The 17,752-nt window shown below is 44.4% G+C and overlaps 1 protein-coding gene across 1 annotated transcript; it reads right to left on the reverse strand.

Moving 5' to 3' along the window:
* Positions 1–263: 263 nt before the first annotated feature.
* fam163ab (family with sequence similarity 163 member Ab) lies at positions 264–15,643 on the reverse strand. Its single transcript, XM_084676111.1, has 5 exons — positions 14,971–15,643; positions 3,377–3,486; positions 2,629–2,652; positions 2,388–2,502; positions 264–2,094 (listed from the first exon to the last, which is right to left on the reverse strand). The coding sequence occupies exons 4-5, from the start codon at positions 2,478–2,480 to the stop codon at positions 1,705–1,707; spliced, it is 483 nt and encodes a 160-aa protein (XP_084532237.1). The 5' UTR covers positions 2,481–2,502; positions 2,629–2,652; positions 3,377–3,486; positions 14,971–15,643; the 3' UTR covers positions 264–1,704.
* Positions 15,644–17,752: the final 2,109 nt, after the last annotated feature.

Here is a 17,752-nt window from a genome sequence, read left to right on the forward strand (position 1 = left end):
GTAACTGTTAAATACTGCTGTCTGACTTTAATTAGATTGAATTTTATTTCTAACATTGTAGTAGGGTTAAGGTTAGACGAACTAATAGCTCTACAATAATGCTGAATGTAGCTACTGCAGGTAGGAAAATTACAGTATAATAGAGAACCATTAGTTCTGTTCTGATTTGTAGGAATAATCACGTGTTCTTCTTTAATATGGAGTTTGGTTATGCTATACCTGCATTGCTTATGTACCAAAACAAATCCATCACACAACATAACTTTCAAGATATATGCAACATTATTATGACTATTACGTTTATTTTTTGCTTTGCTGATTCAAACAATCTCACTTTAAAATCGTTTTTTACACAATATAAAAAGGGGAAACTTGAAATAAAACAATGCAAGCAAAGTTTTCTAATATTCGTTAAAAGTGAGCGATGTAAAGTGACAGATAGACTAATAAGGACATATTCTAATTTCTTAAATATTGTATATCAAGTTGTTAACATGTCAAAACAAACACCTTAAACATGGAAAGGAATGACATTAATGTACAGTTCACAGGCTCAACCACTTGGGAGAGTGCAGAGACAAAATGGCACAAACTACATCTAGATCATACAAGACTTACAAGAAACTGCATTCTTCATTTTAAAAACCTATCCTGAATGAATATGTAAAGTCAACTCATCCAGGGACAAATATGCATCCACTGCTGATTTGCTAATATACTGTACATATCTTACCTTTTGCATCAATGAAGAGAAATACAACTTTAGTAAGACCTTAGTGTAAGTATTTTGAAGTTTGAAAAATACTGCTAGTTCACATGATTACATACTGTATGGAGGACAGACTTACCAGTTTTACTGTATCTTCATAATTTCATAATTGTTGTAAAATATGAAGTTGAAGTAGTTTTTGTACAGAGTAATTTTCCATTTTCCCCCAAAATACTCTGGGTACAGTGGTATGCACTACAATAACAGTTTCAGTTACATAATGAAAACAAAACCATTGAAAGATAAACATTGAGAAGATGGACAGCTGCGTGGTTTGGCCTCTTCACACCTGTCTCAGGTGGTAGAAGTGCTACAACTTGCATAGAGAATCTATAGTTAAATCTCTCTACTGGTGTCAATCAGTGACAAAAATCTAAGACTGTTCCTCTATTTATTTCTCCAATGTCTGTCATTCTCAAAAATGTTTAAATTTTTCCTTTCCAAAATGAAACATTCAAGAAGTTCATACAGTATACAATATGATTTTTTTTCTTCATATTTTCACTTTTGGCAGATACAAGACATAACAAGAGTAGCTGTTGGTGATGGTAGGTAGCCCTCAATTGGTTACTGAACCCACACTATACCTTCACAGACAGTGGATGGGTCTCGTCCCTTAAACGCAAAATGCAGACTCTTGCTGTAAATGCCCTTTGTCTCTGTGCTGCAGGAGCCTCAATGGGTTTGGAAATACATCAAACATTATAGCTAAAGTATCACCTACTTCTGAATAGAAGACAAAAATACTATTTCAATTTCCTCAAATATAAGTGGAAGCTGGTTGACAATTCTTTTAGGGACTGGACTGGCATCAGGCAGGAAGCCCAAACCAGCTGATTCTCCCAAGACCACTCGGGAGACATGTCCTCATAGTGCATCCAGGGAAGACAGCAACACTCAAGAGAGATGAGCGCAGTCTAAACTCATCTCCAAGGTCACACTTCAGTGCTGATGGCGCGGGTGTTCGTATAGAAGTCCGGCACAGGCTGCAGTGACTGACCAGCACTTAACAGGGACCCGGGGAGAGGAGGCAAGGCCAGTGCCAGGGCCTGGTTCTCATAGTGCGTGGGCATGTAGGTGATGCGTTCGCCCCCGTTGCGCATCTCGTCGGTGGTGCGGATGTAGAAGGGCGACTCGTAGGGCGAGCACGTGGGGCAGTAGCCGCGGGGGGTCTGGCCGGCGGAGGCCGGCGGAGGGGGCTCTGGTGTGAGAGAGAGGGGGGTGATGGCCGCCCCCTCCAGCCTGGGAGCGCTGCAGGCGTTACAGGCAAAGTGGGGCTGAGAGATGGAGCCGGTGTCAGACCCATTCTTCTTACAGCAGTAGTACTGAGAGGAGGTGAGAGATGGAGCGGGACGAGGTTGAAGGGAAGGGAGAGGAGGGTGGTGAGAGAAGGAGTCAGATGTCAGGGAGAGTAGAAGGAGAAAGACAGAGCAAGTAAATCATAAATGTTGGGCAATTGAGGAAATACCAGGCATACGTTTATGTACAGACATACAGTACAGTACTTAAGGGTAAATGACTTGCAGGCAAATTCCACACATACCTAGATGTACAGACACAAGCATAGTGTACACACAAACACATATGTATTGTACAGATTCACATGCAGTAGACCCACCTGGAGTCTACAGTAACAGAGCACTGCTATGATACACAGGAGTATCACCGTGGCGAGAATTCCTCCGGTTATGACAACAGTTCCAGCTGTCATCCGACCAGCTCTCCATCAAACTCTGACAGGACAGGAAATGACATAATCAAGAAGCCAGCATGCATACAATAGACACAGAGTACATCTGGCAACAGTACACATTATACTGTGTACTTTATGTGATTACAGGGGACAAACTTGTACTTACGTTCAATAAAGTGTGCTTTAACACCTGTAACAAAGCAGAACAAAGATAATTACATAATAAATAATAAACATGTAATGTTCACAAAGAAGACATTGCTTTTCTGTTGTGTAGTTAATCACACAAAATTTTTTTTGTACTGACAGTTTAAACATTTATAGCCCTTGTAACAACCTGTATTCAATGTCAGCTCTGAAGACGACACATGGAACTACACAAATAGCCCTTCTTGACACCATTCAGTGTCGTTTATTATTTTATTAATTTATTTCTCATTTATGTCAGGGACAATCCACACTGATCAACAGCAAAAACTATAAGTGCGCCTGAGTTAGCCACAGAGGCTAATTTTCATCTGCTGTCCCCAGCCAGATGTTTGAAGGCAGCCTAAAATTACAAAATATCAAATAACATACTAAGGTTAAAATAAGTCAATAAACATACAGTAACATAGACACACCCAGTTCACATATAAGCAAGTGTACCTGCAGTACAAGCACATATGAAGCACATGACATACATCAACACGACAAACACACATATAAGCAGACAGTACATCAATGCCTGCAAACCTGATTGGCAACAAGCCATTCCTTAATTCTATGTTTGAATGTTTTGTATGTGTCTTTTGTGCGTATGTGTGATGGTTCTCACACCTCACCAAATGGCAATACAAAGGAAAGAATTGTGAGGACCCCTCCACTCTGCATTATATGCTCTACAATGAAAACTTGTGTTTTGCCTTACTCACATCAGAAGAGTGTTGGAGAACAGGTGTGGGGAAACTGAGGTCAGCAGGTTGTAAATGATCAGGCAAACCGATGGGACAGATGCTCAACACAGGTGGAAGATCACTTTAACCTGGAAGGAAGGAAGGAAGGAAGGAGCACTTATAATACTAACTGATAATGAAACTATGGACTTGAATAAAGAAGTCATAAATAAGAAAAATACTTGTGCACAAGGATAGTTTGTTGAAGTACCACCATTTTTCCACAAGATGGCAGTACAAGAATAAATATCAGTGAAGCAAAATGCAAAGCATGAGTTTAGTCTGATATCAGTATTTTGTGTGCAGGACTGACGAAGTACAGGTGTCCTTTAAAACCGTATAAAGTGCACATGTTGCTTCCTTCAAAAGACTAGTGCCAAGGTATGTCTCCTGCTCCTTAAGTACTAGTACACAGAAAATGTAAAAGATCTCATGGTATTTCATTGATCCATATTCAAGTCATAATCTGTAATTCTGTAAAATATACATACATAAAAATAAAAAAAAACTTGCATTAATTTACATAGATGTATCGGCCCATTGAGATTAGCCCCATAGTACTTGATATAACACACATAATACAGCACAATACGTTTTGTACGCTTACATGTTAATTCAAGGCCAAAGATGGCCAACTGCTGCTGTAACGTCTAAAGTTAGAATGACAGACATTAGGCCAGTGTAGATAGATACCCGCGGTATCTAATGGATTCCCACAGACTCGAGCGCGATGCTGAGCGGGGCTTTAAAGTCACTTAGTGGTCTGTTACTTTGGTCTCCAGGGACCATTTGTTTTCATAAGACAGCTGTTATTTGACACTGAATGTGCAGTTACTGTAGGCTACACTGACCAAAAGGTACAATCCCTTCACACATACACACAGGCAAACACACACACGCAGGGATACCGACACACACATGCATCCATATTCACACATATATATCATACTATTGTGAGCCTTTAAGACACTGTCGGACACATTTGGTTTCAAACTCAAACACACAGTACATACAAACAAATAAACACTCAGAATGAGAATAAGGATATCCAGAATAACCCAAACGTGTGACTGGCTGTTTTGCTACACGACAGGTCATCCATTCCAATAGAATTCGATCAACACTACCACAGTAATGTTTATTCAGTACCTTTGTTTACAAACCACAGCCAAACCAACACCATCCCTCCTCACACACATAACCCCACACACACACACAGACACAGACACAGACGCACCCTAAAAGGGATGTGCCCCTTATTTTCTCACACAAACATGACATGACACCTGACCTACCCCTGACCTGGACAAAGACAAAGAACAGTCTGTCACACCGTCGAACACAGCGTGACCCGCACAGCGTGTCACACAGGAAGACGCGTGCAGAGCCACAGAGTGACATCTCTTCACAGTGTGACACACAAACACAACGCGACACGACCTTGACATACGTCCCGTGGCGTGTCACACACACGTGCACAAGGTGTTCAACGCTAAAATCGCATGTCTGCTCGTGTTAGCCTGTCTGCACCGAAGCCTCTGTTGATGTGTTTGCCTGTGCGTGCCCTTTTCCTCTCTTTCTATTGGTGTGTATGTGTGCGCAATTACAGTTTGTTCCAAATGAGGGTACAGCCTTTCCGTTGTGCGTGTGCATGTGCATTTACGTGTGTGTATGTGCCTGAATGTGTACAGTCCATGCCTTTCTGCCTTTCCGTTTGTGCATGTGAACGCTTGTGTTCGCATCTCTGTGAGCCTGCGCTTTTGTGTCGGTGCGTGTCACTGCGTCTTTGTCTTGTTGCGTCCACTGCATGTGTGTGCGTCTGTGCATGTGTTCCTACGTGTGTCTGCACCTACGTTCCTGCATGTGTGTCCACATCAGCTGTGTGTGTGTGTGTGTGTGTGTGTCTGTGCCTGTGTATGTGTGTGTGGTTTGACAGAGGAAGTCCCAGTCAGCCAGACAGAATTGGGTTTGAGAAGCAGGGCAGATGTGATTAAGGACTCAGTGTAATGAGATGTAGCCCCACAGCTGCTGCAGGTGGACGGCACTCCGCCACATCAGGGAAGTCTAACTAACGCCGGGCGCCACTACTTCCTGCCGGACAGGAAGAGGCAAGAAGAGACTAAACAAGTCTGTACTTTCCTCTCCTCACAGCACCACATGACAGAATCTTATTTCATTTCTACAGCTTCAAAGGCAGTTACGTCCCCTGTAAGTGGTACAATTCTGTATAGCTAGAGTCTTTTAGTCATTTGTGTTGTTTATTTTCTGTAGTCTTAAAACAATGACGATAATAATCATAAGTTTTATACTACATAGTGATTATTATCTTCTTCTTGTCGTTTTTATCATTTGTATACTATACAAATGAGTATAGCTAGCAATGTGAATATGAATAGATGTGACTTATCCCTCACACTATCTTCTGGAACAATCCCAGCTGAAGCTTTTCATCCCGTCTCTTCACCCCGTGTCACTGTTGTCATCCGGTCATTATTTGCGAGCAGTGGGCAGACCAAGCAAGTGTCAGCTCTGGATTGTATTGTGGGACTTCAGGGCAACGTTTGATATTTCACACTCACGCACATTTACACACACATCTAGGATCATCAGAGAGAGAGAAGGAGAGATAGAGGGAAAGATAGAGAGAGTGAGTGAGTGAGTGAGTGAGTGAGTGAGTGAGTGAGTGAGAGAGAGAGAGAGAGAGAGAGAAAAAGAGAGAGAGAAAAAGAGAGAGAGAAAAGGACAGAGAGAAAAAGAGAGAGAGAAAAAGAGAGAGAGAAAAAGAGAGAGAGAAAGAGAGAGAGAGAAAGAGAGAGGGGGGCAAAGGCGAGAGCTGGATCAGCCATTCTCACACACCACCTCTGGGCCCAGATTAGAGGAACAATAGCCGGGCCCTTCACTGCCTTCAATCCCTTCACACTGCCTGAAGAGCCCAAACACTGATAAGACACACTCACTGACTGCAACAGCCTCCGCAATGTGGCTTCTGCAACCAAAGCATGTGTTTTCTGTCAACTGTGGCATCCAGCTGAGACACTGAAATGAGGTCATGTGACCAGACCAGGACAAAAACATTGACCATTACTTCAACATTTTGGGTCTGCAGTTCTTTAAAAGTGGCTTTACATGCACAAACACATGTATATTTGAAGACTATTCAAAGCAGCTATACTCTGTGCACTGTATCAGACAGCTTGTCTGGTCCTGGGCTTCATTGGAAGCCCAGACAGACAGACACACTAAATCTTCCATGGTTTGACCTAGGTTGTCATTAACACATATTCCAAGTATGGATGAAATGGCATATTACCTGCGATCCACTTTTGAGCTTGAATAAATCCGCCTAAAAAAAGCCATCTCTCCATCTCTACGGATTCACTCTAGCTGCATGGCCATCGCTCTGCTCACGAGAAGGAGTCCTTCATCCGCGGTGAGAATTTTTACAAGACATTGATTGGCGCTCCCCAACTGCAGCACCAAGCAGTTGCCTCCCTGTGCTTCTCCCTCTGTGAACCCCTTGCGAGAACACATTGATTGGGGCACGTGGCGTATCACCACTGGGGCTTCACTGGTCATCACGTACATGAAATGAAGAGCGTGTTGGGTGTGAGGCTCATCAGTATGCTGGACATGGGCATGATGAGCACGGTGTAGTGGACTTCCCCAGAGAGACTCGCGCCTGCCACACATCCAGCACTGCAGTGGGTCAGGGTTAGGGCTCTCTCTCTCTCTCTCTCTCTCTCTTTGTCTCTCTGTCGATCGATCTATCCTCCTCTGTATCTATTCTATCTCTATTTCTTTCTCTATCTCTCTATTTTTGCCGCTCATTATCTCTGTCACTTTCTTCACCTCCCTCCCTTCCTGTTGCTGTCCCCTTCTCTTCTTTCTTTTTCAATCGCTTCTTCTGTATTTGGCGATCCCTGTTTTTGCTCATTCAAATCCCATGTCAACCTTTCTCTCTCACCCCTCCTCTCTATCCCCCTGTCTCTTCATTTCTCTGTCTAACTCACTTTGTTGCTTTTCCCAACTAAGGAGGAATGACAAAGCAAACAACATGATGAAACCAATCTTGATTTCAAGACCCCACGCTGCAACACACAGTCCAAAGGGCGTAACAGACAGCGACAGCTCAATGCATTTTGATTGACTAGATATCAAGCTCCGTTCCATTTCTCAGGGGCATTAACATCCCTTCAAACAGCTGAGGGGCGGAGCCCTTATCTTCCACAGCTTCATTTGTCAGACCCAAGCTGTAAGTCACACACTCCAGTGGCGTCCCTTCAAACATCTCAGAGGGCACAGAGCATATCATGTGGAAACCCCCACAATCCTCCCCAGCACACGAAATACACAGGCTCGTTATCCTCACCCCCCAACCACCCTACCCACCCCTCACAAAAAAAAACCCTCAACCAACTGGGATTCATGGTCACAGAGTTAATGCAATTTGTGTAATTCTCTTATCAGAAGCTCCAGTAGGCTTTGCCTCTCTGCACATCTTCTCTGTCTATCTTCTTGGCGTGACACGTAGCGCGTGTGTGATTGGGTGAAGGAACAGGAAGGAAGCTCGAGAGAAGAGGAGGCTGAGAGCTTCAAGGGTGGATTCTTTAGAGAAGGACACCAAGACTAACAGCAGGTTGACTCCTTCTACTACGGTAATATCAGGCTAATCGTATGAGAAGCGAATAAAGAAATGTGTTTTGTGACTGTCACAAACAAAGACTTGACTAACCCTAACTCAAAGACAAGTCACCTGTTTGACAAAGCATTTAGGATCGAGTTGGGCTGGTTCTCTCTGTGAAATGACATCCGAGAGTCCTCCAGATCTCCCCAAACAGGAAATTCAGCTTCCACCCTTTCAGGAACCCTTTTCCCCCTGCAAGTTTTCTATAATCAGTATGTTAACCCTTGTGTTATCTTCGGGTCATTCTGACCCATCAGTCAGTGTGACTCACCATCGTTTGCAACAACTTTACCGCATACAAAAACAAAGTGAACCATTTTCTTTTAACCGTTGGGCTGTCTCAAACCCCCCACATTGTGAAGGTTAAAAGAAAATTAGCACAAGGGTTAAATAATGGCAGAATTGGTTTGGAGCAGGGAACTAAAATGGATGTAACATCCATGACCAGTACTGACACGTGTGTCTGTCTGTCAGTGCTGTGAGGAGAAAGCTGACCTTCCAGTGGATTACAGAGGTCAGGGATATAGCACACTGCACACAGCCTAATGGCTCATGGGTCAATAGACACAAATAGACAATATTGAGTATTTTTTGTTTAACTGCTTGATTTAGATGTAGAATGTAAAAAGCAATCCTTTTTTCCCCCCTAGTGAAAGCCATGGATCAATAATGACGACAGTGTCCTACAGTATAGATTGGTCTTATGAAGTAGAGATGGTCCTCCAATCCCCTCAGCCAATTTACAGTCTCTGCTAGGAAAGGTATTCAACAGAAAACTGCAGAAGCATCATCGGTGCTCTACTCTTGGATGAGCTTATGTTCCGGAACAAGGTTCCGTACTCTCGAACCTCATTCAGACTCCCACGCTTCGGTATTCATCCAGGGAATTCAAACTTGCTGCCCCACACATCTTTCCTCTATTTACCAATGATACTCTACTCTGATGTACTATGCTATATACTTCTATTCTCCTGCACTTCTATTCCTCAGCAGTGGTGCAGAGTCAACGCGCTACTGCTACAGCTGCGCGGTGACAGTGCGGCACAGAGCACCACATGTTGAAGCGTTGATCTCACAGCACTTCTCTGCAGATCTGTATGCAAGTAGCTCAGCTGGACTCGCACCCCTCTCCTCACCCTCCTCCCCCTCCTCCCCCTCCTCGCTGCCTCACTCCAAGGACAGACAGACGTGCGGGCGGGCGGGCGGACAGACGGTCAGACTCAGATGTCGTGCTCAGGCGCTGGAGCAGAGCGGCGAGCAGCTTATTCAGCGGCGCCTGGGAGCGGGACGCGTTTCAGCTTTGTTTACATCAACAGCCCCCAGGAGAAGGCCTCCGGGCTTAGCTTGACGAGATGGGGACCGCCTCTAGGACAAAGCAGTGCTGAGATTCGTCTCGCGTCCAACCGCGGAGCGTCGTCGTTTCGTTTTACAGCACCACGACCTGCAGCTATCTGTCTGACGGTGTTGTGTGTCCACAGCAAAGCGTTGGTCAGCAGTACGGCCCCTTCAGTAAGTGAATCATCCCCTGCAAAGTGTGTCTAAGCATGCATTCACAGTCACACAACCAATTAGGAGTTTAATAATTAACTTTAAAAAAAAAACAGCCACTCTAGAGCAGAAGCTGAATGATGAAACAGCAGGGTGATGTAAAGGATTGGTTTGGAAAAACACTTAATTAGCAGAATACAAATCATCTCAACGATGGCTGCTACTGTCCCAAGACCGAGGTTCTGGGAGGTTCTGGAAGGCACGGTGCCAAGGATATGCCTTGGCAGAAACACTGGGCTGACAAGCGTCGTCCTGGCAACGTTTCAACGCTCTGACCCCTTCACACACAGCATGACATCGGCTCAGAACGCCTGGTTGAGCAGTATGATGCATTCAACAACACCAAAATCGCTGGGGAAACTCAGAGACAGACATGCAAAGAGATCCTACACATCCTTCTACACAACTATTTGTTACACCTACCTACTGATTAGGTATTAGGTCTTCAAAGGATGTGAATGCTGTTCCTCTGTGAGACAACCCATGAAAAACATTTTAGAACCAAGACTCACATATGGCTGGAGCCTTTCTCAGCTACTTCCTTGAGAGCTTGAAATACCCGATCCTACATGAAGCACTACCATCACAATAGTCTATTCAATCAAGCAACCACTAAATATGCTAAATGAATGAACAATCATCCAAGCTGACATCCCAATCCCTACAGTTAGGTAAATGTAATACCACTTTCAAAAAAAACATCCTATCGGGGATTATTTTCAACAGCTGAAGATGGCTTCTTGTTCCAATTATACTGTATTTATGTTTCCACTCACTGTTTGTCAAGTAGTCCAAATAACTAGATAATAGAAATGATTTGGTTTATACAATTAACTGGATGGGAACTCTGATTGGAGAACCTTGGGTCTCCAAAGATCCTCTCATCTCCTCTTTTATCGCAATCCTCTCATTCACCTTTTATATTTTGATGCAGCTGCCTCAAACACAAACACAGCAACCATTACAAAAAAAACTAGCTTGTTGAATAATTTACCACTCAGCCCTGCATTGCTTCACCCATCTCAGGGTCAGTTTTAGTTAAATGCAAGTACCGTACACTGGGCTTGTGCCTGCAAAGAGTAGTCATGTTAGGATGCTCTGAGACCAAACAGACCCATGTTAGTGTATGTACAGTGCAGGAGGAACGGAGTTGACCTACTATACAGGAGAATACAGAGTGCCTTGCCTAGAGCATGCCTTTGGGAGTCAACATGCATACGTTTTACAACAGCATCAAGGAGTAAAGAGCTTTTAAATATCATTAAGAAAGTGTACAGGCCTACAACATACAGCACTTGTATGTATGTTGCATTAAAAGTGAGGATGGCTGAATAGGACGATTATTTGACTCGATTCTAAAAGTCACTCGACTTTCAACATGAAGGTGAATTCTTTATTAACTCTGAACATCAAATGTGAATGATGGCTCCTTAATGCCATAAAGACTTTTAAACTTTTAGAACACTTTACATTCCAAAACCACAGATTGAAGTTTGTTATGAAACATGGATTCTCAAACCCTGACATTATCCTTACTAACTACAAATTAACTACCAACTACCATTATATTTCTCCGACAGTAAGCTATACCAACAGGAAGTGAAGTCCTCCCAGAAATAATAGTAGTTATTACTGGATGACCTCAGTGGGACAGTTATCTCAGGAAGACCAAGTAGCAAATATGTAAGTATGAGATTGTGGTGGGTGGTGTGTGTGTAGTGGGGTGGTGTGTGTGTAGTGGGGTGGTGTGTGTGTAGTGGGGTGGTGTGTGTGTAGTGGGGTGGGGCGGTGTGCGCTTCCAGCTCCCTCCTGCTACCTGAAAGAAGTAACTAAGGCTAGCTCAATATTAGCCTCCATTGTGGCTCCTGGCTAACGTTACATTCAGTACCACATGGAATAATCACCCATTGTGGCTGAAGCCTACTGATTCCCGTATCCGGTTAGCCTGGCATGGACAACACTGAGCACCCATGGGAAATCAGGACTGATTGCATCACCCAGCCAAGAGGTGGAAGAACTGAGGCAAGATGAAGAGATATAGAGAGGGAAGAAATGGGGAGGCATTTTCAAGTGTATTGAGCATCCCTTGTGGTATTAAACCTCTTCGGTGGACTTAGGTGAGTGAGGTTAACATCTGGAAATGAAACATCGTTAGGTGTGTGTGTGTGTGTGAGTGAGCGAGTAGGTGACTCACTGATGGAAATAACAATGTAATTGTTATTTATTATTTTAGGACAGTAACTACTGTATAAGCTCCGCACCAGCTATGGGCAGGATATTCCCCAGCCACAGTGTAACAAAATAGGCGAGGTGTGAAAGACAAGCAGGGTGCATTCTAGTTTGGGTCATGGTCAGCTATTCTACATCCACTTCATTTAATGCGCCTCAAGGTCCATTAACCACAGCCGATACACGGGAAAGGAAAATCATTGCAGAAAACAGCCTTTGGAGACCAACGTTACAGTTCAGGTCCTGACACATTTCAACTGACATTTTTTTTTCCTCAACGCTGCAGCATGAACTAAAACCACAGTATATGTTCCCTGGCAGTGTAGAACACGTCAACGAGAGATAATGACACGTGCATAAATGAACCTACTCAAAACAAGTACATTTTCTCATGGCTTGCCTAATCTCACAAATTATCATGTTCTCATCAAATGTATATGAAACGAGCTAGACTGATGAAACACGTCGTTGACACTGGTATATGTCTACAGAAATAAAGGAAAGGCTACTCACTCTCCTGGGCGGTCACATTTTCCTTTCGTCAACTTGCAGTATTCCTCTCGAGTTGAACAGCGATACGGACAGCTGATTGTTACAGCATTATCGGGACAAAAGAGTCGAGAGCACTTGTAGGCTATGGGGAATGCGGTGCATGGTTGACATCGATCTAGTGAGAAGCTCGCGCGCCGCCGATTTCCCTGAAAGAACGTAACGTAACGGTCCTGCTGAGGGATCGTGTTCGACAGAGGTCAAAGAGTACCCCAAAAGCCACGGTTACCTAGATACATGTCAGGAAATACTCCATTGTGTTCTGCTGTTAGCCAGAATCTTCTTGCAGTAGATCTTCCCGTTTTAGCGTTGTCTGTAAACCTAAATAATACAATCCAGGAGAAATAAGTAGCTTAACCAAGCCAACAAGTTATGTCGCAAGTTACTTTATGCGAAAGAAGGAGTTAACTTGGAGGCGCTGCCCAAGCGGCAACGTTTTAGGCTACAGGTATGGTTTCGCTTCATGGGGTGAAGTGTCTTAGCAAAAGACAACACTGAATATCCCTGTCGTTTGACAATATTAAGCTTTCTTTAGGTCTTCAATAATACTAACACAAGGTTCAAATACAGACAATTAAGCTATTATAATTGATTTGCCGCCAATTACGTCTGCCTCTAATCTCGTCACTGTCGAAATAAAAACACCGCCAACACTGGAGTGGCTCTTAGCCCTCCTCTTTATTGGAACTGGAGAGAGTTGTGCGGTCCAGAGATTTTCAAGGCAGCTGTCCAAGGTGCTGACGCTGCCCAAGGTGCTGACGCTGTCCAAGGTGCTGAAAGCCTGCAAGCAGTGCTTTGTGCTACTGTGGACAATGGACGATTCACTCTTTCGCTTGCCAGATAAACTAAACAAACAGGGAGCAGCCTACTACTAGGCTACTAGCTCACTAAATACCACCTTACATCTACGTCTGGCTTATTGATCGTCAGGATCTATTTGACTAAATTACTATAGCGGTTTTAGTGTTGATCTATTTTCTGAAACAAAATCTGAAATGTATTCTAGTTTTAGACTGTATGTACAGTGTTTTTTTTACCCACCAAACCTTTTTTGGATATTAAAAAACAAACAGGAGAGAATGTCATGATCTTGAAATGTGATACAAAGGGAAATGCTATCATTTTAAACCCAGAGAACCAGTCGGTGTACAGTCCAGACCGAAGTGGAGGTCACTAAAGCACATAACCCAAGTGAAGGGTTTATGAACATGCTGGACAAACAGTATCGATCTGGTTGAGATGTAAGAACTAGCTTTGAAATCCGATCTCCACGTGAAGTGCTGGGTCAGTCAGTTCTCCAGAAATAGGGAGCGTTCTCTCCCAGTGACCGTACAGTGAGACGTGACCTTAAAGACCAAACACTATGCATCAGCGCTGTCTGATGGTTATTAATGGGCTTCGGTTTGCCCATCGACTCTGATATTGCACAGATGCAAAAGGGTAAGATCAGCCTTGCATACAAGCAATCCATTTAAACTAACGAGTATTCGGGCAACCGGCTTGCTCGCTCAAATTCCACTCCCCTAGCAACTGATGATTCAGTGAAATGGAGGCAGTAAAATGTACAAGTAAATGTTATTGGCTAAAGGGACTTGATGGATAGGTCTATTAGAGAATACGGTTTAGATAGTTTGTTCCTACTAAGAGGACTCCACACAAACGATGAAACACCGGCGGGAACAACCCTTGCTTTTAAACACCAGCTAAGACAAAGTGTGTGCCCCTGTCAGCAACACCTGGGTAGCGAGCACGAGTGGCTGCCACGTCCTCCATCCAATCCTTTTGTCGTTTTTTTTTTGCCCCACAGGGGTCAGAGGGTGGGGTGTTAAAAGGCAGACTGACACACAGCTATCCAGATGGATGGTCTAGAGTCGTGGGGGTTGGAGTGTGGTGCGGTACACTGTTTGCGGTTCACCACTGTTAGATCTGGTGCTGAAGGACGCTGGCCTATCTCCAGCGTTATCTACGACTCTCCCCTGAACAGACCCCGTGATGAGATCCCGGGGCGGAATCCGTCGCATCTCCATGGCAACCGTCAGCTTCCGGCTGAGTGAGAGGTTTGTGTGCGCGGGTCAGCACAGAGCTAATGTCATTTCCTGTACGGCTGGACGCTCTCGCTTACATGATGGCTATCTGGACCCACCCCAGGACTGGTACTACGTACTGTACCTTGCACATTTACTCTCTTTCTCTCTGACCGAGGGAGGGGCAGACATGGTGCTGTAAAAGAATCATTCATCACTTTACCATTTCATTCGAACAGAGCGACTGAGATATACAGTCCGGTGTGTTTTTGACAAAGGGTTGAATGTTATGTTTAAGGGGACAATCTTTCATATCGTACTGTTCTGTATGACGAGTCTATGCGGGAGACTTCATTAAATAACCTATACCATCAATATCCTCCTCAATAGCCTTCCCCTGCTGGACCACGGACGACTAAGAATAGTCTTGGTAACTTATGAATGATGCTCTATTCTATTTATGCAAAACCACTCACCACATATTATTGAGACTGACACGAGGATATGAAGATGCAGAATGTGTAAGGGGACTAAATTACCTCAGGGACGGCTGAGAGGAGAATGGGAGATGATTGATCATGACTAAGCATTGTGCCAGCCTCACTGTAAGTGTATCCATCCGTCAGGTGATCCACCGTCTCCGCTCCGCCAGTGGCTAAACCACACACATACACACACACACACACACACACACAGATTAGACCAAACCACTAAGGGGTGACATTAGCTATGAGGATCAATCCTTCTTGGAGTCAACATTACATTTTCGGATGCCTCAACCCACATCTGTAAATAAGATGGGAGTTGATTTATTGTCTTGCATTGGGGACTATTCTACTGATAAGGTTGTCAAGTATATCCCATATATCGTTTTTACACCACACCAATGTCAAAATAGATATCATTCCAATGTTCTAGAACCAATCATGTTCCTGCTTACATGTGGGCATATCTGCATATCTATTATAAGAGCCGTCGTAAATACGCTTTAATGGAACTGTCGTCTTGTGCCAACACATATGAACAGAGCTTCAAAACTGAGCTGACAGCTAATTGTGGTAACCTAATGGCACAACATCTATCTTAGCAAATACACTAGGACCAATTAGAATTATAACAATGTATAGTACAAAATGTATGGTTTTTATATCTCCATGTTGTTGACAGGCAGGTATAGAACCAACAGACCCTATTGAGGGGAAAGTGTAAAGATTCCAGTCCTTTTTCTTTTCAACACCCCCGCCCCCCCATATCACAGTCGTAGCCCCCTAAACATGAGCTAAACATGCCTATTCCAAAATACTGTAGTTCAGTGGTTGAACTCCCATTCAGCCCCGACCACTAACAGAGGGAGGGTTCCGTCCTGTTCCAGCCCATCCCTTCCGGCCCGCAAGGCTCCCCTTCATCAGGCTGAGCTGGAGGACTCAGTCCCCAGGGCCCCGTTCAAGGCCTGCATTAATTCACACAGCCATAAATTCTCCCTGAGAGGCCGGGGACGTGGCTGCCCGGTCTGGCCCCCATCCCCCCGGGCTTGTGAGGCTTACCGCTCCCCTTCCTGCTGGAGTCTCCAAGGGGCCTCTCCGGGACTGACTTATGGCTCGATAGGTGGGGCTTCTATCAGCGGGAGGTTTTAAGAGGCAGCTGTAAAGGACCGTTTCCTCAGGAGCAGATTAAGCGTGACCCAACACTAGAGAGCAAAGGGAGGGCAGCTTTCATTGATTGCATCTCGTTGTTCCAAGATTTTTTGTTGTTGTAAATGTTAAGGGATACTGTTGAGGAAATATTGGTGGGGTTGGTGGTTTACCATTAGCCTGGTTCTAATCAGACTCGTGTACATTTCATTTGTACAGAGTCTGGGCTCACTCCATTGACAAGCGTTAAGTTCCTTGAAGGTGGGTACTTTAAAGTTTAAAACTATTGGATCTGCCTACAGCCACTCTGGATCTGCCATAACCAATTACTAGTGTTCGCCTTAGCCAACTCCTTCACCACTAACGGCGCTAGCTAGAAATCGAACCCTGTGGGGATCAAAGAGTGTTCTTGATCCGGCTTTAACTTCTGGATATTCGGACCGAATGGCTTCGCTTGCATCTTTGTCCGCCACCATTACGGAACTACAACTCAAATAGCGAACAACCTCAACGTCATCGTTCTCAGCCACTCCCTCTGTTCACTGATTGGACCGTTAAAGTTTACTGGAGACATCAGACTAATGTACAGAAGCAAAATGAATGAGTGTAAGTACGTAGGAGGCAGGCTAGTATACCATGCCTCTACTCTGGAAGCATCTGGTGCAACTAGGAAATCTTTAATTATTGCAGTCCATACAATGAAAGACACTGAAGTACAACTGAATGCCTCTGGGTATTTCAGGCCTCAAAATGAAAGTGACTAGCTTCTCATTGGCTCGAGTTAATTTGTTCCTCAAATTCAGTAGCGGAGATAAGACTTTCAAAGGATGAAAATACCAAGGCCTTTCTTTTTCATGAATTATGCCGCGCAGCCTTCGCTGACTACACATACACACACTCACATGACTTCATATACTCGTATGCATCTTGATGAACTCAACTAAAGAACTGAGGATCAGCAAATTAGAATTCTGCAGCCACGATACAGACGCAGGCGAACGGAAGGGCACAATCGAGCAGATGCACTGAGAAAATACCTTATGGTTGTGTGTCATGTCAGCACTGTCTGTAAAGTATAATGCATTTCTATAGGCCTGCAAGACCTTTGGAAAGTATTCAACCCCCTTTTTACATCCATCACCTTTTGATGTCTCACAGGCCTTCTGACAGCATAGCCTGCTGTGCCTTTCAGGATTCTAATGTAAAGGATGAAGCCTGGAAGGGCAAATGATCAGCTGTATGGACGCTCTCTGATGCTGTATCTGGTCGGAGCTGATTACACCCAAGTTTCTGGGGCTAATAGGGTTTCTCTGCAGCTCGGCCCCCTCCCTCTGAGCTTAAATGAAGCATTAGCTCCGAGTTCTCCCCAGCTAAGGCCAGCTAAATGACCAGGCCCACTGGAGCAAGCCTCATTAAGATCCGTATGAAAAGACTAATTGGCTAAACGATCCGAGGTCAGAGCCCAGCGAGTGAATATCCAAAAGACACGCAGCATGGGGCGCAAACCTCCCAGCCATGTGATCTGCACCCAGATACGGGGCTGCTGGTTTTCTAAATCCTTTTTTTCTTACGTTTTCCCTGTTTCTATATTTATAACCCTCCTCCCTCTCCCCCAAATGGAACGTTTCGCTATTTCGTATGGAGGTACGGGGGGGGTGCACGCAGGAGAGGAGGGACGGGGGGGGCATGC

The sequence above is a fragment of the Hypomesus nipponensis genome, chromosome 16 (genome assembly GCF_054491055.1).
Source record: "Hypomesus nipponensis isolate SF chromosome 16, ASM5449105v1, whole genome shotgun sequence".
Lineage (NCBI taxonomy): Eukaryota > Metazoa > Chordata > Actinopteri > Osmeriformes > Osmeridae > Hypomesus > Hypomesus nipponensis.

Bases quoted from the DNA above. Each gene is read 5' to 3' on its own strand.
- fam163ab (XM_084676111.1), bottom strand. From the start codon at position 2,480: ATGACAGCTGGAACTGTTGTCATAACCGGAGGAATTCTCGCCACGGTG. The intron at 2,095-2,387 runs GTGGGTCTACTG...ACCTCCTCTCAG, and splicing joins TCTGTTACTGTAGACTCCAG to TACTACTGCTGTAAGAAGAA.